Source organism: Oryctolagus cuniculus, chromosome 18 (assembly GCF_051225735.1).
Source record: "Oryctolagus cuniculus isolate XC-2025 breed Fujian yellow rabbit chromosome 18, ASM5122573v1, whole genome shotgun sequence".
NCBI lineage: Eukaryota > Metazoa > Chordata > Mammalia > Lagomorpha > Leporidae > Oryctolagus > Oryctolagus cuniculus.
In genome coordinates this window covers 59,964,190-59,988,889 of record NC_142884.1, presented here as the reverse complement: position 1 = coordinate 59,988,889, position 24,700 = coordinate 59,964,190, and the positions used below count along the sequence as shown (strand labels likewise).

Below are 24,700 nucleotides of genomic sequence, written 5' to 3'. Positions count from 1 at the left end.
TTCAGAACTTTGCTATTATGAGTCAAAGTGTTCTGCAGCTGAACCTCACCCCACCTTCCATCCCCATGTCCGAGGACTGCCTGTACCTCAGCATCTACTCGCCTGCACATGCCCATGAGGGCTCTGACCTGCCTGTGAGTCTGGGGCAGGGGGAGGGGGAGGGGGAGGAGATTGGGAGAGGGGGAGGGGGAGAGGGAGAGGGAGCTGGGGAGGGGGAGAGGGAGAAGAGAAGGGGGATTGGGGGAGACGGGGAGGTGGAGGAGACTGTGATGGGGAGGAGGAGGAGAGGAGGAGGGTGAGGAGAGTGGAAGAGGGGGAGGGGGAGAAGGAGAGGGAGGAGGAGGAGGGAGGAGGAGAGGGGAGAGGGGGAGGGGGGGAGGAAGGCTGTCCAGAAGCCTCTCACTATCAGAGCCGAGAACTGCTGCTCCCCCACGGTGGGCAGCTGAGCCCCTGGCATGGGATCCCAGGGACTGAGATGTCAAAGGTCAGACCGATGGTCTTGAATGGACCCGGGACACCTCAGCACCCTCATGCCCAGGAGGCACACTCAGTGACCCCTGGCTACCCTCAGAGGTCACCGCATCTCTTGCCACGGATGGTGTGGGGGCCTGAAGAAGGGAAGGCACTAGGATGAGCATCCGTGTGGATGGATGAGAGAGACAGCCGTTATTTGTCCACCTCAAGGGGGCTCAGAAATTGACGGACCAGGCTTTGAACATGCAGTTAGACTCAGGATGGTTGGCCTGGCCTTCCTGATTATACCTGGGTCCCTGGTTCATGGCCCAGATCCTGCACTCTGAACAGAGTTGTGCTTGGCTCTACACAGACCCCAGGTACTGGTTACACCAGGTGGAGGATGAGCATTCTTAGGTGGAGGAAGCCACGAGTTAAGCCCTTGACTTTCCGCAGGTGATGGTGTGGATCCACGGTGGTGGGCTGACCATGGGCATGGCTTCCATGTGCGACAGTAGTGCACTGGCAGCATTTGAGGACGTGGTGGTGGTCAATATTCAGTACCGCCTGGGAGTCCTGGGCTTCTTCAGGTGAGACCGGGGCTGGGGTGGGCACTGCGGGGAGAGTGGCACCAGGACAGCCCTGTGATCCCTGTCCCTGCCCCTTCTCAGCACTGGAGACCAGCACGCCGCCGGTAACTGGGGCTACCTGGACCAAGTGGCCGCGCTGCGCTGGGTCCAGCAGAATATCGCCCACTTTGGAGGCAACCCTGGCCGGGTCACCATTTTCGGCGTGTCTGCGGGTGGCACAAGTGTGTCATCCCATGTGGTGTCGCCCATGTCCCAAGGTCTCTTCCACGGAGCCATCATGGAGAGTGGGGTGGCCCTGCTGCCCACCCTCATCCCCAGGTCATCTGAGGTGGTCTCCACTGTGAGTGTCCTCACTGCCCAGGCCTGCTGCTCCTGCCTATACTTCATCTCTGATCAAGGGGCACAAGGAGGGAGGACCATCGGGTTCTCAGGCCCTGCTGCCTACCACTGCATTACTGAGAGGCTCTAGGGTTAGAAGCCACACACCTGTGTCCCAGCAGAGGCGGAGGTGGTTCTCGGCTCCACCAGCTGCCTGCCCTGAGCCCCAGGTTTTCGGCAACCAGCTCAGCAGGTGCTGCCCACTGCGGCTGGGCGGTGCCAAGTCATGGGGAAGGAGCAACAATCAGCTTCCACTGCAGCCGTGCACACACCACACCCTGTGTGATTTGGGATGCAGCTGCCTTCAATGGGGCCTTGGAAAACCCCCAGTCTCCAGCATGGCTGTGCCAGCCCCTGTGTGGTTCCTTTACAGGTGGTGGCCAACCTGTCTGGCTGTGGCCAGGTGGACTCTGAGACCCTGGTGCGCTGCTTGAGGGCCAAGAGTGAAGAGGAGATGCTGGCCATCAACAAGGTTGGGCCCTGTGCACGTGGGTGAGGGGGTGATGGGCTTGTGTGCACCTCATAGTCCCTGGGGCTGCTACCTCCCAGGCATGCCCTCCTGACATCCCAGCCCTGGATGGAACAGGTACCCAGTCCTGGATGCCAGGCTGGGGCCCCTAGGGGGTGAGGGTGAACACGCTAGGCTGAGCCAATCGGGGATGGAGAACGCAGAGGGCTTTAGAGAGCACCTGGGACACTGCTTCCTCCCTCCCCCGTGTGACCCACAGGCCTTCATGCTCATCCCAGGGGTGGTGGATGGAGTCTTCCTGCCCAGACACCCCGAGGAGCTGCTGGCCTCGGCTGACTTTCAACCCGTCCCTAGCATCATTGGTGTCAACAACGATGAGTATGGCTGGATGCTCCCCCAGGTGAGCCCCAGCCCTAGTTCCTGAGTGCCTGCACAGACTATGTGGTGAGCAGTCCTCTGGGCTTCAATGCTCCAACCCAGCCCCCCACACACACACTTGTGACTCTCCCCTCTCCACTCAGCTCATGTTCGCCACAGACCCTCAAAAGGAGAAAGACAGAGAGGCGATGCGGGAGATTACACATCAAACAGCAGAACAGCTGGTGAGGCCCCCAGGCTCCTGCCACAACAGAGCGCATCCCAGACACCTGCCCACACAGGGACTCCCGGAACCAAGGCTCTGTCATGTTTGGGTGGGGTCTCCCGGAGCCTGGTTCTTCCCCCAGTTTCTGACTATGCAGAACCTCCGTCCCCCAGCCTGAGCCTGCTGCCTCCCTCCCAGGAGCTGCTCCCCTCACTCCTCCCTCTTCTCCTGGGCCAGATGCTGCCTCCCGCTTTGGGGGACCTGTTGATGGACGAGTACATGGGGAGCAATGAGGACCCCAAGACCCTCATGGCCCAGCTCCAGGAGATGATGTCAGACGCCATGTTCGTGATGCCTGCACTCCGAGTAGCACATTTCCAGCGTGAGTTCATCTGGGACTGAGGCCTCACTCGCTAGGGGCAGCTCAGAGCTGGGTCCTTTCCTGAGGGTGACGCCTGTCCTGTCCTGGTCCCAATCCGTATCTTCAATGGGGCCCAGGGTGCAGGGGACTTGGTGTCCCTGCTCTCAGTAAACCCCCATGGCTTGTTCCAGATACCGACATCTCCACTCTGGTACAGAGGAGCAGACTGGGCTGAGTGAGCTTCACTTACTGACCCACACTTCAAAAGCATGACGCCCAAGGCCAGGATCTACGCCAGGGCTTGCCCAATGTGCCTGTTCCCCCTGCTACCTCTCCCCAACATCCCAGGACCCAGCCTAGTGCAGCAATTATGTGTCATCCCCATGGGCATTGTAGGAGAACACCGGGAAGGGGCCACCCATCTCCCTGTCCATCCCCAGGTTCCCAGGCCCCTGTCTACTTCTACGAGTTCCAGCATCGACCCAGCTTCACAAAGGACCTCAGGCCGCCCCACGTGAGGGCTGACCACGGCGATGAGCTGCTCTTTGTCTTTAGATCACATTTCTTTGGCAACAAAGGTGAATCTTCCTCCATTACCAGGATGGGATGAGGTCCAGGCTCTCTCTGAGGGGCTCTGCACCCCCCATTGGGATGAAAGCAGGAGGCTCAGATGGGATCTAGGGTCCAAAGTCTTACAGCTCAGAGGGCAGAGCCAGGTTTGGGTCTGAGAGCCCTGAGGGTGCAGCCTCTGCTCCCTCCTCTTCTGCCCTCCCAGGGATGAGTGTCCAGCCTGGGTGCACTTGGCTTCAAAGTCAGGTCTGTTTCCTTACAAATGTCCCAGGGTCAGAGGGAAGAAGCAATGCAGGCAAGGGAGAAGCCAGTGTGAATGACTTAGGGGCTGACTGGGGACGTGGAGCGTGACAAGGCAGCTTCCACTGGTGAGGGAAAGACATAGAGGTTGGCGAGTAGCCAAGGGTCACCTTCACCTGGGCTGCGAGCATGGTGCATGATGGGGCAGCAGGACTGGGGTGGCCGAGCTGACCCTGCCCCTCCCCTCTGCAGTGCCCCTCACTGAGGAGGAGGAGCTGCTGAGCAGGAGGGTGATGAAGTACTGGGCCAACTTTGCTCGCAACGGGTGAGACGATCCCCCCCGCCAATCCCCAGGGACCTGGGACCCTCTGCCCTCCCTTCTAAGTCACATGACAGTGCCCTCAACAGCTGCAGAACCCACTGGCACTCACAGGGGCCCTGGGGACCAGGCACACTCTTCCCATCTCCCAATGACCTGGGGTGAGCCATGAGCTGCTCTGCCCAGAGTCTCCCTGTAGGGGAAGGACAGGCCAGGTCCCCATGTGGGGCTGACACCAGGGGGAGGTCATTCTGTTGCTGCTTCTGGAAACCCATTCCTCACCCCCTCCTGCCTGCAAGGTGGCCTGGCTAGACCCCAGATAGGTGCTCGGGGCTGGGCTGGGCAGGGCTCAGAGTGACCGCGGTGCCCCCTCCCTGACGTCTTGTCTGCAGGAACCCCAACGGCGAGGGCCTGGCGCACTGGCCCGTGTTTGACCAGGACGAGCGATACCTGCAGCTGAACGTGCAGCCTGCAGTGGGCCAGGCCCTGAAGGCCCACAGGCTCCAGTTCTGGACCCACACCCTGCCCCAGAGGGTCCAGGAGCTAAGAGGAGCTGAGCAGAAGCACAAAGAGCTGTAGCTTCCTGTGTAGGGGTGGAGGACAGGGGCTCCAGTGCAGGTGGGGCCCCGATGCACTCACACACATCCCCGGAGGAGCCATGCATTCAGCACTCTCATACGGCCACTCACTTCTCCTGGCCTCCGTCCACTCAGCAGACCGTTGTGAAGAACCAGGGCTTGAGATTCATTGCCAAGCCTGCCCTGGGTCCCCTGGTGTGAGATGCACCCAGTACACGCTCCATGGAGCTGTATGGGGCAACACCAGTGCCAGCCCTGCTTCCTGAACACCCACTGAGCCCTGGGCCCCTACTGCTTCTTGCCTCCTCCACCTTCTCCTCACCCTCCCTCTCTATCCTCCCAGGCCCAGGCCCTCCCCACGTGGAGGGAGCTGGTTGGGGATTGTCGCCCACCCCTGGGTGCCTTAAGCCCTACCCTGCCTTCCTCCTCCCCGCATGCCTGTGATCTCACATCTCTTAGTAGCCACAGAGGACCCAGACACCAAGAGTCACCGTGGCTTCATCCCTGCAGGCTGCCATGAGTGGCGCCCTCAATCCCATCCATGCAGCACAAATAAAGGGTTCCAGTCCTTTCACGGCTGAGTCACATTCACCTGAGTGAACCTGCCACGTTTTCTTAGACCCTCAGCTCTCTAAGACACCTGGTTACCTGCACAGCTGGGATACCATGAATCATTAATGCAGTAACCTGGAGTATAGGGCTGTTGCTTTCACAGGGGGTTAATACTCTACCTATGTAGAAGACAGTTCAGGTTCCAGCCGCTCCACTCCTGATCCAGATCTCTGCTAAGGCACCTGGGAAAGCAGCAGAGGAGGGCCCAAGAGCTTGGACCCCTGCCACCCATGCAGTGTACACAGATAATGATTTTCCCTCTGGACATGGCCTGGGCTAGCCTGGCCATGGTGGCTGAGAGAGCCCTGGGCTGAGCAGAGGTCAAGGCCAGTTCTCAGGAGCCACAAAGTCAGCCTTCATGAGCCAGGGTCCACTTCCCCTGGGGGCTCCCGTGCCCAGGCTGCTCCTCCTTCCTGCAGGGAGCCTGATGTTTCCTACACTCAGGCTGACTCCCGGCCCCCCCACTGCTGTCACAGGACCACAAGTACCCTGCTGGGTGCCCGGTGGGGAAGGTGTGGGCCCTGGGTCTTACATTTTACTCAAGGTTCTTGTCCCCCTGGATTTGAGGATTCACAGCAGCAGCAGCCACAGGCAGTGCACAAAAGCAGCTTTGATTTCAAGGAGAGAGAGCGTGACCACACCTGCACGCCTACTGAGGGCCGCCACACACGGAGAGACACTCAGCAGGAATGGGCCAGGGTTGCCAGGAGGAAGAGAGGAAGAGGCAGCCCAAGGAGGATTCCCAAGCACAGCCAGGGGCAGAGAGGGCCCCCCCTCCCATCACATCCCAGGGGGCCGTGCCCTAAATGCATAACCCAGTGGGGTGGGATCTCACCTGTGGGAATACTGAAGGGATTGTTATGGCCCCTCCATCCAGAATTTCACTTCCATGTTTCCATCATGGCTTCTCCTTCCTGGTCCCAGCTGAGACACAGGTGCATCCTGGGAAATTGGTGTAAAAGACTGACAAGCAAAGGGATAAAGTTACAATGCAGGGCTGGCAAAGTTCCAGCTCCCGAAATCCCGTGGTTCTTCCTGCCTCGTTGCCAGGTATCAGGACCAGCAGGTTTTCACTGTCAAGTAGTTGAGACAGAACTGTGTCTCAGAAGAAGCTGGGGACACAGCACACATTGGGTTCAGCCCTTAGTTAGTGCCATGGTCACTGCCTCTCAAAACCTGGACCCTGAGTGAGCAGGGAGGGGAAGGGCAGAGTCGGGAAAGGATGGAGGAGGGGCCCGGACCCAGTGGGCACCCAGCCTGGAAACCAAGGAGGAGCTTCCAGAATTGAGGAAGAGTGACACCTGCCAGCCTTGACTCAGGTGACCCCTGGGGCAGGGGCTGTGGCACAGAGCAGTGAGCCACCATCTGCAGTGCCTTCATCCCATGTAGGCACAGAGCCGAGCCCCGGGGCTTCACTTCCGATCCAGCTTCCAGCTAATGTGCCTAGGAAAGCAGCAGAAGGCCCACGTGCTTGGGCCCCTGCACTCACCTGGGAGACCCAGAAGAAGCTGCTGGCTCCTGGCGTTGGGCTGACCCAGCCCTGGACGTTTGAGACTGACCCTGTAGATGGAAGATTTCTCTCTTTGTCTCTCTTGACTCTTTAACTCTGCCTTTCAAATAAATAAAAAGAAATAAGTCTCTTTTTTTAATGTTTTATTCTCTGAAAAGACCTCCTAGCTGTCCAATTACTGCCCAGTGCTGCTTTCCGTCCACCCCACACTCTCCTGGACCAAGTGCCAGGACAGTGAAGTTGGTGACTCCAGGATTGATGCGAGGGGCCTGGACCCCCAGAGGAGCCAGGACAAACTGGAGGCAGCCATGCTGGGGTCCCCACCTGACCTCTCTCTCTCACCCCAGGCATGCAGGACCCGCCCCCGCGGTGCGCCCCGCCCCCGCGGAGCACCCTGCCTGTTTCCTGCCCAGGCCAGGGGCAAGGCCCTGATCCCAGCCTGGAGCACTGGGCACAGTCTCGGGACAGAGAAGCTCACAAGCCTGCATGCCGTGGAGCATGGGGCTGCACTGAAGGGGAGCTCAGCTCGGCATCCTGGTCTGTGGACTCCTGCTGCTCCTCGACCCAGGTCACCATGAGGCTTCAAGGGTGACAACAGGCACCAAGGTCAGATCTGCCCAATCCCACAGTAAGTGCCTTAGCTCACAGGAGGGCAGCGCCTGGGAGGTTGGAGCAGGTGAGGTGACAGTGGGGGACCTGGGCGCCCACCATGATCTCCTGAGGCTCCAGGCACGGAGGAATGAGCCCAGCACGAAGGCTCTGAGCAGCGCTGGTCGGGTTGGCAGCCGGGACAGGAAGGGGCGTAGGAAATGGGGCCCTTTCCCTCCCTTGCTTGAGGCTGTGGTGACTGTGCCCTCCCCAGGACACTGATGAACCTGCCCTGGGCTGTGTGTCTGCCAGGGTCTCCTCTGACCCTGTGCACCTGGCAGGGGTCCTCCTGGGCTGGATCCAGGGCAAAGGTGACCACACCTCCGTGCCTGGCATTCTGGGAGCTCAGGCCAAGAGGGCACCACTCCTGGGTGTGTGGTGGAGCCTTTATCCCCTCATTCCAAAGGCCCAAGACTGGAGCTGGCATTGCAGAGCAAGTCAGCACTGTGCACTGGCGGCCCCTAGGAACACTGGCTCCAGCTCTGCCTGCTCCTCTCCCAGTGCAGCTGCCTGTAATGTGCCTGGGAAAGCAGTGGAAGATGGCTCTGTCCCAGGCCCCTGATGCTCCCACGTGGGAGACCCTGCTGGAGTTCAAGGCTCCTGGCTGAGGCCTTGGTGGGGCCTTTTGGAAACTGAACCAGCAGATGACCTCCCTTGCTCGCTCTCTCTCTCTCTCTCTCTCTCTCTCTCTCTAACTTGACCTTTCCAAAAACTAGCTCTTTAAAGAGAATAAACAACCGTGAAAAGCCAGGTCTGTAACCCCACCCTCTCCCTATCTAATCCCCAGCACAGTCCCCACTCCTCCTCCTCCATGCTCACCCACGGGCTCCCCGCCTGCCCTGCAATGCACAGACACTCCCGGCGACCAGGACCTTCCAGGCAGATCATCTCCCCACATCACTGTGGTTCCTAATAAAGTAATATCTGGGGCTGGGTCCCCACTCAGAGAGGGAGCAGTTGTTCCCCAAGGTCCCTGGGAGTCGCTGTGCGTGTCCGGGCAGGAAACACGGCAGCGTCTGCACGGAAGCCGCCCCTGTCCTCCGTGGACTCTGCTGAGCTCAGCTCACTGTCAGCCTCACAGCCGGAACTGCTGCTGCAGGCAGCGCTGTCCTCCATGGTTGGGGCGAACGACAAGGACAAGGTCGGGACCAGCTCAGGACAGAGGCGCTGTTTACTCACCCGCTCTGGGGCCAGGCTCTCCTCTCCCTGACCCAGGGGCCCAGAGCACCCTTGTGGCCCGGCATCGCCTACTGTGACATGGGAGGTTCCTCCCAAGGAGGAGTCAGCATCCATGGGCTGGGGATGATTGATTTCTGCTGGTTTGAAGGCAGAGACACAGGGAGAGGGAGAGACAGAGTGAGAAAGAGCTCTCCCCTCCACGCTCTCCCTCAGACGCCCGCTGTGTTAGGAGGGGAGCATCCCAGCGGCCTTGCTACTGCTGCTCCAAGTGACGGCCCAACAGTTGGCACTTCCCTTGGGCTTCTACCGAGGGTGGGACCTGCAGGGCGGGTGGAGCTCCAGGTTAAGTGTTGCAGGACTGCCCGTCGGGTTCCCAGAGCAGGTGTCCCGTTTCCCTACCCCAGCGATGCGCAGAGGCCCCCTCCCCACCCCCGCGCCCGCGCTCTGCACCCCTGTGCGGTTGCCCTGTGTTGCTGAGTCTCCCTCACGCTTCAGCTCCCCCTCTGCCTCGCTGTGCTCTTCCTCCTGATTCCTGTGTTGAGAAACCGGTGTACCCCTGGCTCTCTTCTGGCGGTTCCTCTGTCCCCTCACCCTGTGTACACAGGAATTGTACCTAGAGGCTCCGTCAGGTTCAGCTGTTAGGGTTCTGCTTCAGTTTCTTGGTTTTTTTTGCAAGACCAGCATGTGGTGCTGAGTCCTCACCATAGAACATCTCAACCTTTTCATTTCTGATTCGTGGCACAACATAGGTCATGAGGGGACGCATTGGGAACAGCCATGGAGCCAACACTGGGCACGCCCCAGCCCTGAGACCTGTGCCCGGGTCCCGCCTCGGCACCTCCTGACTCCAGCTTCCTGCTGACCTGCAGGCTGAGAGGCAGCAGGGCGGCTCCGGTACTGATCCCTGCTTCCCACTGGGAGACCCGGATTGTGGTCAGGGCTCCTGGCTATCAGGGCCAGGAGTGGTGGGCATTTGCAGAGGGAACCAGCACACAGGACATCTCTGTCTCTCTGTGTTTGTCTCTGTTTCTCTTTCAAATAAATGAATACAAATTACAAACAAGAGCACTGAGGTAGTCTAGAACCACGTGCTTTTCTCTTCATTTGTGTGAGATCCTCAGGTTTATGTGCATATTTTACACATTATTTTTTTAGAGAGATTTATTTTATTTGAGAGGCAGATTTACAGAGAGGCAATTGTGTAGAGAGAAAGAGAGAGAGAGAGAGTGAGTGAGAGAGGGAGAGGGAGAGGAAGGTAGAGAGAGAGAGAGAGAGAGAGAGAGAGAGAGGTCTTCCATTCTCTGGTTCACTCCCCAGTTGACTGCCATTGCTGGCACTGAGCCAATCCAAAGCCAGGCTCTTCTTCCAGGTCTCCCACGTGGGTGCAGGGCCCAAGGAGTTGACCGTCTTCTGCTTTCCCAGGCCAGAGCAGAGAGCTGGATGGATAGTAGAATAGCCAGGACTCAAACTGGCACATATGGGATGTTGGCACTGCAGATGGTGGCTTTACCTGCTATGCCACAGTTCTGGTCCCTACACCTATTTTCTGATGTGTGGCTAAAATGTTCTGATTCGTTTGTAGAAACTCTTTAGTAATCCCTGGGCTTCCCCATTAGGTGACTTCGTCACCTCCTCCCTCGCTGGTCCCCAGGTCAGGCTGTGCTTGTCCCGTCCTGGGCACAGTCACCTCCCTCCTGCATTCATGGCACGAATGCCATCTCTTGTATAGAGCATGCTCTGAGGACGTCTTTAGCACAGTTGGTGAGGCTCCGGACCCACCCCATCCCTGGGCAGGGGAATCCTGCTCATGCAAAAGCTGTGGCAAATGCACCTTTCTAGGCCTGGGCAGGGCAGGGAGGCATCCCAGAGCCGGGCCCTCCCCCATTCCCTGTCCCACTCCAGGACCCATTTCCCCACCCCTGAGGCCGCCACCTCCCTGCCCTGGAGTCTGCCTCAACTGCCTGTTCCCCACCGCCCGGGCCAGATGCTGCCGCCTGAGTCTGGGGACGTGTTGATGGAGGAGTACATGGGGAGCAGCGAGGACCCCCAGACCCTCAAGGCCCAGTTCCAGGAGATGATGGCAGACGGCCTCTTCGTGATGCCTGCGCTCCAAGTGGCCCATCTTCAGCGTGAGTTCGTCTGTGGCCCAGGCCTGACCGTCAAGGGCATAGCTCAGAGCTATGAGAGGTCTGTCCTGCCCAGGTCCTACCCACATCTTTTTAAACTTTCTTAGAATTTATTTGGAAGGCAAAGAAGCACACAGAAAAACAGACAGCGCTCTTCCAGCTGCTGGTTCATTCCCCTAAATGCCTGAAACAGCCAGTGCCGGCCCAGCCCAAAGCCGGGAGCCCAGAGCTCAACCCAGGTCTCAGGCCGTGAGTGGCAGGGCCAACTCCTGCTGCCTCCTCCTGCACATTAGTAGGAAGCAGCTGTCCCGAGTGACTGCGTAGCCACCGCCCCAGATGCCCTTCCCCTCCCGCTCTTCCTGCGGCCCCTGAGAGCCAGGCCCGTGATGTCCCCATCTCGGTAAATCCCAAGGCGCCTCCCCCATCGTGCAGAGGACAGGGAGGTGAGTGAGCTTGGGTGACTTTCCCAGAGCTACCCAGCTGGGAAGCCCCGAGGCCATGATCCCATCCCAGCCACTACCGCGCCCTGGGCCCGATCCAGCCAGGTGTGCACTAGAAAGTGGAGCCCCCGCATCTCTCCCTCCAGGCCCCCACGCGCCCACCTACTTCTATGAGTTCCAGCACCGGCCCCACTTCCTAAAGGACAAGAAGCCGCCCCACGTGAAGGCTGACCACGGGGATGAGCTGGCCTTTGTCTTTGGGATCTTCTTTGTAAACCGCCAAGGTGAGTGTCCCTCCCTCCCTGGGAGCCTGAAGCTGGGAGTCAGGTGTGCAGGGTCTCAGGGTTCCAAGGGCTGAGCTGGGTTAGAATCGCAGAGCCTCAGTCAGCAGCCTGTGCCCCTCCTGCTCTGCCCACCTGGTCATGGGGGTCCTGCGGGGAGCAGAGGCAGGAGTCTCAAAGGTGTATTTGTTTCTTAAAGGACTTCCCTGGCCGAGCCAGAAATGAGCCCGGGTCCACGGAGCAGGAGGCTGCACAGAGAAAAGGGAGCTTGGCCAGGGGAGGGTCCAGCTCCTGGGAATGAAGGGAGGGGCAGAGAACCAGTGTAGGACAGCTGAGGGTCAGCTCCACCTGGGCTGGGAGTGAGGTGCATGATGGGCAGCAGGACTGGGGTGGCCGAGCTGACCCTGCCCCTCCCCCATGCAGTGCCCCTCACTGAGGAGGAGGAGCTGCTGAGCAGGAGGGTGATGAAGTACTGGGCCAACTTTGCTCGCAGCGGGTGAGACGACCCCCCCAAATCCCCAGGGACCTGGGACCTTCTGTCCTCACTCCTCTGGGGGGACCTCACCAGCATCCAGAGACCTAAGTCACGTGACAGTGCCCTCCCGAGCTGCAGGACCCACTGGCACTCACAGGGGCCTGGATGAGGCACACTCTCCCATCTCCCAGTGACCTGGGGTGGGCCACGAGCTGCTCACGTCTGCTTCCTGATGTCTTGTCTGCAGGAACCCCAACGGCGAGGGCCTGGCGCACTGGCCCGTGTTTGACCAGGACGAGCGATACCTGCAGCTGAACCTGCAGCCTGCAGTGGGCCAGGCCCTGAAGGCCTGCAGGCTCCAGTTCTGGACCCACACCCTGCCCCAGAGGGTCCAGGAGCTAAGGGGCGCTGAGCAGAAGCACACGGAGCTGTAGCTGCCTGTGTGGGGGTGGGGGACAGGGGCTCCAGTGCAGGTGGGGCCCGATGCACTCACACACATCCCCAGAGCAGCCATGCATTAGGCACTCTCATGTGACCACTCAGTCCTGCTGGCCTCCATCCACTCAGCAGACCGCTGTGGAGAACCCAAGTCTTGAGGTTCATTGCCAAGCCTACCATGGAGCCCCTCGTGTGAGACACACCCAGTATACACTCCATGGCCCTGTGTTGGGCAGCACCAGTCCCCGCCCAGCTTCCTCAACACCCACTGGGCCCTGGGCCCCTCCTGCTTCTTGCCCCTCCACCTTCTCCCCACCCTCCCTCTCCTTTCCTTCCAGCCACAGGCCCTCCCCACGTGGAAGGAGATGCGTTGGGCATTGTTGCCCACCCCTGGGTGCCTTAACCAATCGTCCTCCTCCCAGCATGCCTGTGATCTCACATCTCTTAGAGGCCACAGAGGACCAGGACTCCAGGAGTCACCACGGCTTCGTCCCTGCAGGCTGCCATGAGTGGTGCCCTCAATCCCATCCATGCACCACAAATAAAGGGTTCCAGTGCTTTCACGGCTGAGTCGCATTCACCTGAGTGAACCTGCCACGTTTTCTTAGACCCTCAGCTCTCAAGAGACACCTATTTACCTGCACAGCTGGGATACCATGAATCATTGATTAAGTAAACCTGGAGTATAGGGCTGTAGTTTTGAACAGGGGGTTAAGCCTCCACCCATGTCGCTGGCATCTCATATGAGTGAAGTTCAGGTCCCAGCTGCTCCACTCCTGATCCCACACCCTGCCCCAGAGGGTCCAGGAGCTAAGGGCCACTGAGCAGAAGCACACAGAGCTGTAACTGCCAGTGTGGTGGTGGGGGCTCCGATGCGCTCATATACACCGACAGAGGAGAGATTTATTCAGTAGTCTCATGCGGCCACTCACTCCTCCTGGCCTCCGTCCACTCAGCAGTCCATTGTAGAGAACCCACGCCTTGAGGTTCATTGCCAAGCCTGCCCTGGGGCCCCTCGTGAGAGACGCACCCAGTACACCTCCATGGAGCTGTGTGGGGCAACACCAGTGCCAGCCCTGCTTCCTCAACACCCACTGGGCCCTGGGCCCCTCCTGCTTCTTGCCTCCTCCACCTTCTCCCACCCTCCCTCTCTTCTCAGCCAGCCCCAGGCCCTCCCCATGTGGAGGTAGCTGGTTGGGGATTGTTGCCACCTCTGGTGCCTTAAGACCCCTCCTCCTCCTCCCAGCATGCCCTGTGATCTCACATCTCTTAGAGGCCACAGAGGACCTGGACTCCAGGAGTCACTGTGGCTTCACCCCTGCAGGCTGCCATGAATGACGCCCTCAATCTCATCCATGCAGCACAAATAAAGAGTTCCAGTCCTTTCACGGCTGAGTCGCATTCATCTGAGTGTTTTCTTAGACCCTCAGCTCTCAAGAGACACCTGCTTGCCTCCACAGCTGGGATACCATGAATTATTAATGCAGAAAACCTGGGAGTATAGGGCTGTTGCTTTGCATAGGGGGTTAAGCCTCTACCCATCTCGCTGGCATCTCATATGAGGACAGTTCAGGTCCCAGCTGCTCCACTCCTGATCCAGATCTCTGCTAAGGCACCTGGGAAAGCAGCACAGGAGGGCCCAAGTGCTTGGGTCCCTGCCACCCATGTGGGGTACACAGATAATGTTTCTCCCTCTGGACATGGCCTGGGCTAGCCCTGGCCATAGTGGCTGAGAGAGCCCTGGGCTGAGCAGAGGTCAAGGCCAGTTCTCAGGGAGCACAAAGTCAGCCTTCATGAGCCAGGGTCCACTTCCCCTGGGGGCTCCCGTGCCCAGGCTGCTCCTCCTTCCTGCAGGGAGCCTGATGTTTCCTACACTCAGGCTGACTCCCGGACCCCCCACTGCTGTCACAGGACCACACGTACCCTGCTGGGTGCCCGGTGGGGAAGGTGTGGGCCCTGGGTCTTACATTTTACTCAAGGTTCTTGTCCCCATGGAGATGAGGATTCACAGCAGCAGCAGCCACAGGCAGTGCACAAAAGCAGCTTTGATTGCAAGGAGAGAGAGCGTGACCACACCTGCACGCCTACTGAGGGCCGCCACACACACACACGGAGAGACCCTCAGCAGGAATGGGCCAGGGTTGCCAGGAGGAAGAGAGGAAGAGGCAGCCCAAGGAGGATTCCCAAGCACAGCCAGGGGCAGAGAGGGCCCTCCCCTTTCTCATCCCAGGGGGCGGTGCCCTAAATGCATAACCCAGTGGGGTGGGATCTCACCTGTGGGAATACTGAAGGGATGGTTATGGCCCCTCCATCCAGAATTTCACTTCCATGTTTCCATCATGGCTTCTCCTTCCTGATCCCAGCTGAGACACAGGTGAATCCTGGGAAAGTGGTGTAAAAGACTGACAAGCAGAGGGATAAAGTTACAATGCAGGGCTGGCAAAAGTTCCAGCTCCTGAATTCCCGTTGTTCTTCCTGCCTGGTTGCCAGGTATCAGGACCAGCAGGTTTTCACTGTCAAGGAGAGGACAGAACTGTGTCTCAGAAGAAGCTGGGGACACAGCACACATTGGGTTCAGCCCTTAGTTAGTGCCATGGTCACTGCCTCTCAAAACCTGGACCCTGAGTGAGCAGGGAGGGGATGGGCAGAGTCGGGAAAGGATGGAGGAGGGGCCTGGACCCAGTGGGCACCCAGCCTGGAAACCAAGGAGGAGCTTCCAGGATCCGGGACAGTGACACCTGCCAGCCTTGACTCAGGTGACCCCTGGGGCAGGGGCTGTGGCACAGAGCAGTAAGCCACCATCTGCAGTGCCTTCATCCCATGTAGGCACAGAGCCGAGCCCCTGCGGCTTCACTTCTGATCAGCTTCCTGCTAATGCCCCTAGGAAAGCAGCAGAAGGCCCACGTGCTTGGGCCCCTGCACTCACCTGGGAGACCCAGAAGAAGCTGCTGGCTCCTGGCGTTGGGCTGACCCAGCCCTGGACGTTTGAGACTGACCCTGTAGATGGAAGATCTCTCTCTGTGTCTCTCTTGACTCTTTAACTCTGCCTTTCAGATAAATAAAAAATAAATAAATCCCTTTTTTAATGGTTTATTCCCTTAGAAGTCCCCCTGGTGTCCTGCAAACTGTATGACTACACTATCCTGGACTAAGACGGCAAGGCCAGTGAAGTTGGTGACTCCAGGATTAAGGCGAGGGGCCTGGACCCCCGAGGAGCCCGGTGAGAGGGTACGCAGCCATGCTTGTATCCCTACTGACCTCTCTTCTCTCAGTCCACTCCCACCAGAGGCGCTCAAGCCCCGCCCCCGCGGTGTGCCCCGCCTGCTTCCTGCCCAGGCCAGGGGCGAGGCCTTGATCCCAGCCTGGAGCACTGGGTGCAGCCTGCGGGACACAGAGGTGTGCACCCGGCCTCCTTGGAGCATGGGGCTGCACCGAAGGGGAGCTCGGCTCGGCGCCATTGTCTGCGGTCTCCTGCTGCTCCTGGACTCTGGTCAGGGTGAGGATTCCCGGGGCAACAGGGACCAAGGTCTGATCTGCCCAATCCTGCAGTTAGAGCCTGAGGCCACAGGAGGGCAGCGCCTGGGAGGTTGGAGCAGGTGAGGGGACAGTGGGGGACCTGGGCGCCCACCATGGTCTCCTGAGGCTCCAGGCACGGAGGAATGAGCCCAGCACGAAGGCTCTGAGCAGCGCTGGTCGGGTCGGCAGCCGGGACAGGAAGGGGCGTAGGAAATGGGGCCCATTTCCTCCCTTGCTTGAGGCTGTGGTGACTGTGCCCTCCCCAGGACAGTGATGAACCTGCCCTGGGCTGTGTGTCTGCCAGGGTCTCCTCTGACTCTGTGCACCTGGCAGGGGTCCTCCTGGGCTGGATTCCAGGGCAAAGGTGACCACACCTCCGTGCCTGGCATTCTGGGAGCTCAGGCCAAGAGGGCACCACTCCTGGGTGTGTCATGGAGCCTTTATCTCCTCATTCCAAAGGCCCAAGACTGGAGCTGGCATTGCAGAGCAAGTCAGCACTGTGCACTGGCGGCCCCTAGGAACACTGGCTCCAGCTCTGCCTGCTGGTCTCCCAGTGCAGCTGCCTGTAATGTGCCTGGGAAAGCAGTGGAAAATGGCTCTGTCCCAGGCCCCTGATGCTCCCATGTGGGACACCCTGCTGAAGTTCAAGGCTCCTGGCTGGGGCCTGGGTGGTGCCTTTTGGAAACTGAACCAGCAGATGACCTCCCTTGCTCGCTTGCGCGCGCTCTCTCTCTCTCTAACTAGATCTTTCCTAAAAACAGCTCTTTAAAGAGAATAAATACCGTGAAAAGCCAGGTCTCTAACCCCACCCTCTCCCTATCTAATCCCCAGCACAGGCCCCACTCCTCCTCCTCCATGCTCACCCACGGGCTCCCCGCCTGCCCTGCAATGCACAGACTCTCCCGGCGACCAGGACCTTCCAGGCAGATCGTCTCCCCCACATCACTGTGGTTCATAATAAAGTAATATCTGGGGCTGGGTCCCCACTCAGAGAGGGAGCAGTTGTTCCCCAAGGTCCCTGGGAGTCGCGGTGCGTGTCCGGGGCAGGAACCACGGCAGCGTCTGCACGGAAGCCACCCCTGTCCTCCGTGGACTCTGCTGAGCTCAGCTCACTGTCAGCCTCACAGCTGGAACTGCTGCTGCAGGCAGCGCTGTCCTCCATGGTTGGGGCGAACGACAAGGACAAGGTCAGGACCAGCTCAGGACAGAGGCGCTGTTTACTCACCGCTCCGGGGCCAGGCTCTCCTCTCCCTGACCCAGGGGCCCAGAGCACCCTTGTGGCCGGGCATCGCCTACCGTGACATGGGAGGTTCCTCCCGAGGAGGAGTCAGCTTCCATGGGCTGGGGATGATTGATTTCTGCTGGTTTGAAGGCAGAGACAGGGAAAGAGGGAGAGACAGAGTGAGAAAGAGATCTCCCCTCCACGGTCTCCCTCAGACGCCCGCTGTGTTAGGAGGGGAGCATCCAGCGGCCTTGCTACTGCTGCTCCAAGTGTCTGCCCAACAGTTGGCACTTCCCTTGGGCTTCTACCGAGGGTGGGACCTGCAGGGCGGTGGAGCTCCAGGTTAAGTGTTGCAGGACTGCCCGTCGGGTTCCCAGAGCAGGTGTCCCGTTTCCCTCCCCCGGCAATGTGCAGAGCCCCCTCCCCACCCCCGCGCCCGCGCTCTGCACCCCTGTGCGGTTGCCCTGTGTTGCTGAGTCTCCCTCACGCTTCAGCTCCCCCTCTGCCTCGCTGTGCTCTTCCTCCTGATTCCTGTGTTGAGAAACCGGTTTACCCCTGGCTCTCTCTGGAGGGGGAGGACCGTCCCTGTGGTGCCTTCTGGCTGTTCCTCTGTCCCCTCACCCTGTGTAAACAGGAATTGTAGCCTAGAGGCTCCGTTGGGTTCAGCTGTTAGGGTTCCGCTGCTGTTTTTTCTTGTTTTGGCAAGACAAGCATGTGGTGCTGAGTCCTCACCGTAGAATATCTCGACCTTTTCATATCTGATTCGTGGCACAACACAGATCCTTGAGGGACAGCATGAGAACAGCAGTGAACCTGCATCAGGGAGCTGGATCCGGGGTGAAGCAGCCAGGATGGAACTGTGTAGGGGATGCTGGCCATGCAGGCTGTGGGTGCACCCGAGCGCCACTACACCGCCCCCTAGAGGACGCTTCCTTTCTTCCCTTCTTGACACCTGGAGCATGAGCCTCCTAGCAGGGGAGCCTGGTCAGTCTGGTGCTCACAGCTCTACCTCCTGTGACCGAGGGCAGTCAGCAGAAAGGACGCTCTCCTCGCCCCCAGGGCTGTCACCTGCGCTGACTCCTAGTGCTCAGGGAGGGTGCTAGGTCCCAGGAGCCTCGGGAGCTGTGGGATGTCCTGGGCTGGGCAGGGACAGCACTGCTGGCTGGGAGATGGGGGAGAGTTTCTCATGCAGGACGTTGGTCAGGTCAGTGTTTGTAGGTCCGAGGCCTTGGCAAGGCTGAGGTGCTGATGCCAAGGAGAGGCCACAGCAGCAGTGTGGGAGGGCAGCTCATGGGGAGCCCCCACCTGCTGTACCTCTCTGCCCACAGGCCAGGACTCTGCCAGCCCCATCCGGAACACGCACACGGGGCAGGTGCGCGGGAGCCTGGTCCATGTGGGAGGCACCGATGCGGGCGTCCACACCTTCCTGGGAATTCCCTTTGCCAAGCCACCTGTGGGGCCGCTGCGCTTTGCACCTCCTGAACCTGCTGAAGCTTGGAGTGGAGTGAGGGACGGGACCTCCCACCCAGCCATGTAAGCGCTCCCAGGGCACATGAAAGCTCCGGCCCTGGGGGGAGGTCAGGGGAAAGATCCTCTGAGTTCTAGGCCAGGCCCAGCTGTCCTGGGACAGAGCTCCCATGACCAGCTTTCCCTGTGTGTGATGGCTCCCTCGTGCGTTATTCAGTGAGTCTGCTTAGGATTCTGGATTCAGTGACCATGAAATGCTTTGGGGCCAGAACGTGGCACTCAGAGCACATTAAATCCAGGTACAGAGAGAAAAGCAGAGACGCTCTCCCCGTGTCCAGGAGAGGCCACAGGCTCTCTGTCTGCAGGGGGCGCTGTGTCTGCGTGAGGTTCACCTCACTCCACATGCTTGTAGGAGGCCCTGACTCCATCAGCAGATTCTGCAGCTCCCTGAGATGGGCACCAGAGGGGGTCGTCATGGTCACTGAGCCAACGACAGGACAAGGACATTGGCCAGGGACCCGTGTATGCCCTTGGGACTGGAGACTGTGGGAAGGGGGAGGTTCCTGAGTCTAGAGTGAAGGTGAGGGTCGTCCACTGCCCTTCCTGGGGAAACGCCATCCGTCCATCCAGGCTCGTGTGCGGGAGGCTGGCCCGCTCCGGCGTGGCTGGGTCTGGGCATGCAGCACTGAGTGTCCCTCCTGCAGTCACGACTTCCCACAGAGTCCCCTGTCAGTCAAGAGTGGTCCCCAGACTCTCAGACACCTGAGGTTCCCTGATGTTGGACCATCCCAGCTCACCCAGATTCTAGGACCTGGATCCTGATGGGAAGTGTCTAGGGAGACCCATGAGTGAGCAGGGCTGTAGGAGGAGGCCCGGGAGGGTCGGGCACACTAGACCCAGGCTCTAGACTAATGGCTGCCTTGGGTGGCTCCAGGTGTCTGCAGAACTTTGCTATTATGAGTCAAGGTGTTCTGCAGCTAAACATCACCGCACCATCCATCCCCATGTCCGAGGACTGCCTGTACCTCAACATCTACTCGCCTGCACATGCCCGTGAGGGCTCTGACCTGCCTGTGAGTGTGGGTCAGGGTGGGCCGGGGTGGGAGGGCATTGCCTTCTGCTAGAAGATGAGGAAGGAGAAGCTGAGCACGGGCCCTCCTGTGAGCACACCCTGTCCAGAAGCCTCTCACTACCGGAGCCAGGAAGTGCTGCTCCCCCACGGTGGGCAGCTGAGCCTTTGGCATGGGATCCCAGGGGCTGAGATGTCAGAGGTCAGACTGATGGTCTTGAATGGACCCGGAACACCTCAGCACCCTCATGCCCAGGAGGCACACTCAGTGACCCCTGGCTACCCTCAGAGGTCACCACAGCTCCCAGCCACGGATGGTGTGGGGGCCTGAAGAAGGGAAGGCACTAGGATGAGCATCCGTGTGGATGGATGAGAGAGATAGCCATTATTTGTCCTCCTCACTGGGGCTCAGAAATTGATAGACCAGGCTTTGAACATGCAGTTAGACTCAGGATGGGAGGCCTGGCCTTCCTGATTATACCTGGGTCCCTGGTTCATGGCCCAGATCCTGCACTCTGGTCAGAGTTATGCTTGGCTCTGCACAGACCCCAGGTACTGGTTAGACCAGGTGGGGGATGAGCAGGCTTTAAGCAGAGGAAGCCATGAGTTAAGCCCTTGACTTTCCGCAGGTGATGGTGTGGATCCACGGTGGTGGGCTGACCATGGGCATGGCTTCCATGTATGACGGTTCTGCCCTGGCGGCATTTGAGGACGTGGTGGTGGTCAATATTCAGTACCGCCTGGGAGTCCTGGGCTTCTTCAGGTGAGACCGGGGCTGGGGTGGGCACTGCAGGATGAGTGGCACTAGGACAGCGCAGTGATCCCTGTCCCTGCCCCTTCTCAGCACTGGAGACCAGTACGCCACTGGAAACTGGGGCTACCTGGACCAAGTGGCTGCACTGCGCTGGGTCCAGCAGAATATCGCCCACTTTGGAGGCAACCCTGGCCGGGTCACCATTTTCGGCGTGTCTGCGGGTGGCACAAGTGTGTCCTCCCATGTGCTGTCACCCATGTCCCAAGGTCTCTTCCACGGAGCCATCATGGAGAGTGGGGTGGCCCTGCTGCCCACCCTCATCACCAGCTCGTCTGAGGTGGTCTCCACAGTGAGTGTCCTCACTGCCCAGGCCTGCTGCTCCTGCCTATACTTCATCTCTGATCAAGGGGCACAAGGAGGGAGGACCATCGGGTTCTCAGGCCCTGCTGCCTACCACTGCATTACTGAGAGGCTCTAGGGTTAGAAGCCACACACCTGTGTCCCAGCAGAGGCGGAGGTGGTTCTCAGCTCCACCAGCTGCCTGCCCTGAGCCCCAGGTTTTCGGCAACGAGCTCAGCAGGTGCTGCCCACTGCGGCTGGGCGGTGCCAAGTCATGGGGAAGGAGCAACAATCAGCTTCCACTGCAGCCGTGCACACACCACACCCTGTGTGATCTGGGGTGCAGCTGCCTCCAGTGGGGCCTTGGAAAACCCCCACGACTCCAGCATGGCTGTTCCAGCCCCTGTGTGGTCCCGTTACAGGTGGTGGCCAACCTGTCTGGCTGTGGCCAGGTGGACTCTGAGACCCTGGTGCGCTGCTTGAGGGCCAAGAGTGAAGAGGAGATGCTGGCCATCAACAAGGTCGGGCTCCATACACGTGGGTGAGGGGGTGATGGGCTTGTGTGCACCTCATAGTCCCTGGGACAGCTTCTTCCCATCCATGCCTCCTGACATCCCAGCCCTGGATGGAACAGGTACCCAGTCCTGGATGCCAGGCTGGGGCCCCTAGGGGGTGAGGGTGAACACGCTGGGCTGAGCCAATCGGGGATGGAGAACGCAGAGGGCTTTAGAGAGCACCTGGGACACTGCTTCCTCCCTCCCCCGTGTGACCCACAGGCCTTCAAGGTCATCGCAGGGGTGGTGGACGGAGTCTTCCTGCCCAGACACCCCGAGGAGCTGCTGGCCTCAGCTGACTTTCAACCCGTCCCCAGCATCATTGGCGTCAACAACGATGAGTATGGCTGGGTCCTCCCCAAGGTGAGCCCCAGCCCTAGTTCCTGAGTGCCTGCACAGACTATGTGGTGAGCAGTCCTCTGGGCTTCAGTGCTCCAACCCAGCACCCCACACACACTTGTGACTCTCCCCTCTCCACTCAGCTCCTGTTCGCCACTGACCCTCTAAAGGAGAAAGACAGAGAGGCGATGCGGGAGATTATGCATCAAGCAACAAAACAGCTGGTGAGGCTCCCAGGCTACAGCCCCAACAGAGCACATCCCAGACACCTGCCCACACAGGGACTCTGGGAACCAAGGCTCAGCTGTGTGTTTGGGGAGGGGTCTCCCAGAGCCTGGTTCTTCCCCCAGTTTCTGACTATACAGGACCTCCATCCCCCAGCCTGAGCCTGCTGCCTCCCTCCCAGGAGCTGCTCCCCTCACTCCTTCCCCTTCCCCTGGGCCAGATGCTGCCTCCTGCTTTGGGGGACCTGTTGATGGACGAGTACATGGGGAGCAATGAGGACCCCAAGACCCTCATGGCCCAGTTCCAGGAGATGATGGCAGATGCCATGTTCGTGATGCCTGCACTCCGAGTAGCACATTTCCAGCGTGAGTTCATCTGGGAATGAGGCCTCACTCGCTAGGGGGCAGCTCAGAGCTGGGTCCTTTCCTGAGGGTGACGCCTGTCCTGTCCAGGTCCTGATCCTTGTCTTACGTGGGGCCCAGGGTGCCGGGGACTTGGTGTCCCTGCTCTCAGTAAACCCCCATGGCTTGTTCAAGAGACCGACATCTCCACTCTGGTACAGAGGAGCAGACAGGGCTGAGTGAGCTTCACTTACTGACCCACACTTCAAAAGCATGACGCCCAAGGCCAGCATCTACGCCAGGGCTTGCCAAATGTGCCTGTTCCCCCTGCTACCTCTCCCCAACTGCCCAGGACCCAGCCTAGTGCAGCAATTATGTGTCATCCCCATGGGCATTGTAGGAGAACACCGGGAAGGGGCCACCCATCTCCCTGTCCATCCCCAGGTTCCCAGGCCCCTGTCTACTTCTACGAGTTCCAGCATCGACCCAGCTTCACAAAGGACCTCAGGCCGCCCCACGTGAGGGCCGACCACGGCGATGAGGTTGTCTTTGTCTTCAGATCGTTTCGCTTTGGCAGCAAAGGTGAATCCTCCTCCTTCGTCAGGTTGGGGATGAGGTCCAGGCTCTCTCTGAGGGGCTCTGCACCCACCATTGGGATAAAAGGAAGAGCCTCACTTGGGATCCAGGGTCCAAAGTCTTACAGCTCAGAGGGCAGAGCCAGGTTTGGGTCTGAGAGCCCCATGGTGTAGCCTAGCTCCCTCCTCTGCCCTCAAAGAGATGAGTGTTCATCTGATTGCACATGGGTTCAAAGTCAGGTCTGTTTCCTTACAAATGTCCCAGGGTCAGAGGGAAGAAGCAATGCAGGCAAGGGAGAAGCCAGTGTGAATGACTTAGGGGCTGACTGGGGACGTGGAGCGTGACACAGCAGGTCCCACTGGTGAGGGAAAGACATAGAGGTTGGCGAGTAGCCGAGGGTCAGCTCCACCTGGGCTGGGAGCGTGGTGCATGATGGGCAGCAGGACGGGGGTGGCCGAGCTGACCCTGCCCCTCCCCTCTGCAGTGCCCCTCACTGAGGAGGAGGAGCTGCTGAGCAGGAGGGTGATGAAGTACTGGGCCAACTTTGCTCGCAATGGGTGAGACGACCCCCCCCCAATCCCCAGGGACCTGGGACCCTCTGTCCTCCCTTCTAAGTCATATGACAGCGCCCTCAACAGCTGCAGGACCCACTGGCACTCACAGGGGCCTTGGGACCAGGCACACTCTTCCCATCTCCCAGTGACCTGGGGTGGCCATGAGCTGCTCTGCCCAGAGTCTCCCTGTCGGGGAGGGACAGGCCAGGTCAGGATGCTGGGTCCCCACGTGGGGCTGACACCAGGGTAGGTCGTACTGCTGCTGCTTCTGGAAACCCATTCCTCACCCCTCCTGCCTGCAAGGTGGGCTGGCTGGACTCCAGATAGGTGCTCAGGGCTGGGCTGGGCAGGGCTCAGAGTAACCATGGTCCCCCCTTAATGATGTCTTGTCTGCAGGAACCCCAACGGCGAGGGCCTGGCGCACTGGCCCGTGTTTGACCAGGACGAGCGATACCTGCAGCTGAACCTGCAGCCTGCAGTGGGCCAGGCCCTGAAGGCCTGCAGGCTCCAGTTCTGGACCCACACCCTGCCCCAGAGGGTCCAGGAGCTAAGGGGCGCTGAGCAGAAGCACACGGAGCTGTAGCTGCCTGTGTGGGGGTGGGGGACAGGGGCTCCAGTGCAGGTGGGGCCCCGATGCACTCACACACATCCCCAGAGCAGCCATGCATTAGGCACTCTAACGTGGCCACTCAGTCCTCCTGGCGTCCATCCACTCAGCAGACCATTGTGAAGAACGCATGTCTTGATGTTCATTGCCAACCCTCCCTGGGGCCCCTCATTGAAGACTCACTCAGTACACCTCCATGCAGCTGTGTTGGGCAACACCAGTGCCAGCCCAGCTTGCTCAACACCCACTGGGCCCTGGGCCCCTCCTACTTCTTGCCCCCTCCACCTTCTGCCCACCCTCCCTCTCCTCTCCTCCCACCCCCAGGCCCTCCCCATGCAGAGGGAACTGCGTTGGGCATTGTTGCCCACCCCTGGGTGCCTTAAGCCCTCCCCCTCCTCCTCCTCCCAGCATGCCTGTGATCTCACATCTCTTAGAGGCCACAGAAGACCCAGACACCAGGAGTCACCGTGGCATCGTCCCTGCAGGCTGCCATGCGTGGCGCCTTCAATCCCATCCATGCAGCACAAATAAAGGGTTCCAGTCCTTTCACGGCTGAGTCGCATTCACCTGAGTGAACCTGCCACGTTTTCTAAGACCCTCAGCTCTCAAGAGACACCTGGTTACCTGCACAGCTGGGATACCATGAATCATTAGTGCAGTAACCTGGAGTATAGGGCTGTTGCTTTCACAGGGGTTAAGCCTCTACCCATGTAGCTGGCATCTCATATGAGGACAATTCAGGTCCAAGCCGCTCCAGTCCTGATCCAGAGTGTTTGTGCCCAGCCACCCATGTACGGTACACAGATAATGTTTCTCCCTCTGGACTTTGCCCTGGGCTAGCCCTGGCCATAGTGGCTGAAGAGCCCTGGGCTGAGCAGAGGTCAAGG

At 59.6% G+C, this 24,700-nt stretch overlaps 2 protein-coding genes and 1 long non-coding RNA gene across 3 annotated transcripts; 2 read left to right on the top strand and 1 right to left on the bottom strand.

Annotated features, from left to right (window-relative positions):
- On the top strand, window positions 1–13,638 carry LOC138843192 (cocaine esterase-like). Its single transcript, XM_089320210.1, is given in 10 exon segments — window positions 1–134; window positions 910–1,043; window positions 1,125–1,383; window positions 1,795–1,893; window positions 2,150–2,314; window positions 2,439–2,492; window positions 10,475–10,619; window positions 11,203–11,340; window positions 11,761–11,833; window positions 12,060–13,638. Coding segments are annotated over 10 exon segments (1,371 nt in total). The 5' UTR covers window positions 1–17; the 3' UTR covers window positions 12,247–13,638.
- Window positions 10,507–15,502, bottom strand: LOC149120976 (uncharacterized). The gene is made up of 3 exons (XR_016225279.1): window positions 15,177–15,502; window positions 14,525–14,652; window positions 10,507–10,642 (listed from the first exon to the last, which is right to left on the bottom strand). It is a non-coding gene; the product is annotated as an uncharacterized LOC149120976 (long non-coding RNA).
- A 101-nt stretch (window positions 15,503–15,603) lies between these two features.
- On the top strand, window positions 15,604–24,362 carry LOC138842976 (cocaine esterase-like). Its single transcript, XM_051846915.3, has 12 exons — window positions 15,604–15,746; window positions 18,317–18,521; window positions 19,390–19,528; window positions 20,154–20,287; window positions 20,369–20,627; window positions 21,040–21,138; window positions 21,394–21,534; window positions 21,654–21,734; window positions 21,956–22,100; window positions 22,521–22,658; window positions 23,137–23,209; window positions 23,603–24,362. Exons 1-12 carry the CDS (start codon window positions 15,671–15,673, stop codon window positions 23,787–23,789), a joined length of 1,677 nt encoding a protein of 558 aa, XP_051702875.2. The 5' UTR covers window positions 15,604–15,670; the 3' UTR covers window positions 23,790–24,362.
- The last annotated feature ends 338 nt before the right edge of the window (window positions 24,363–24,700 follow it).

What these genes read in the sequence shown, in the direction of transcription:
- LOC138842976 (XM_051846915.3), top strand. Translation starts at nt 15,671, where the DNA reads ATGGGGCTGCACCGAAGGGGAGCTCGGCTCGGCGCCATTGTCTGCGGT. An exon ending in GGGACCTCCCACCCAGCCAT is followed by an intron (nt 18,522 to 19,389) that starts GTAAGCGCTCCC and finishes GGGTGGCTCCAG; the next exon opens with GTGTCTGCAGAACTTTGCTA. An exon ending in GTGAGGGCTCTGACCTGCCT is followed by an intron (nt 19,529 to 20,153) that starts GTGAGTGTGGGT and finishes GACTTTCCGCAG; the next exon opens with GTGATGGTGTGGATCCACGG.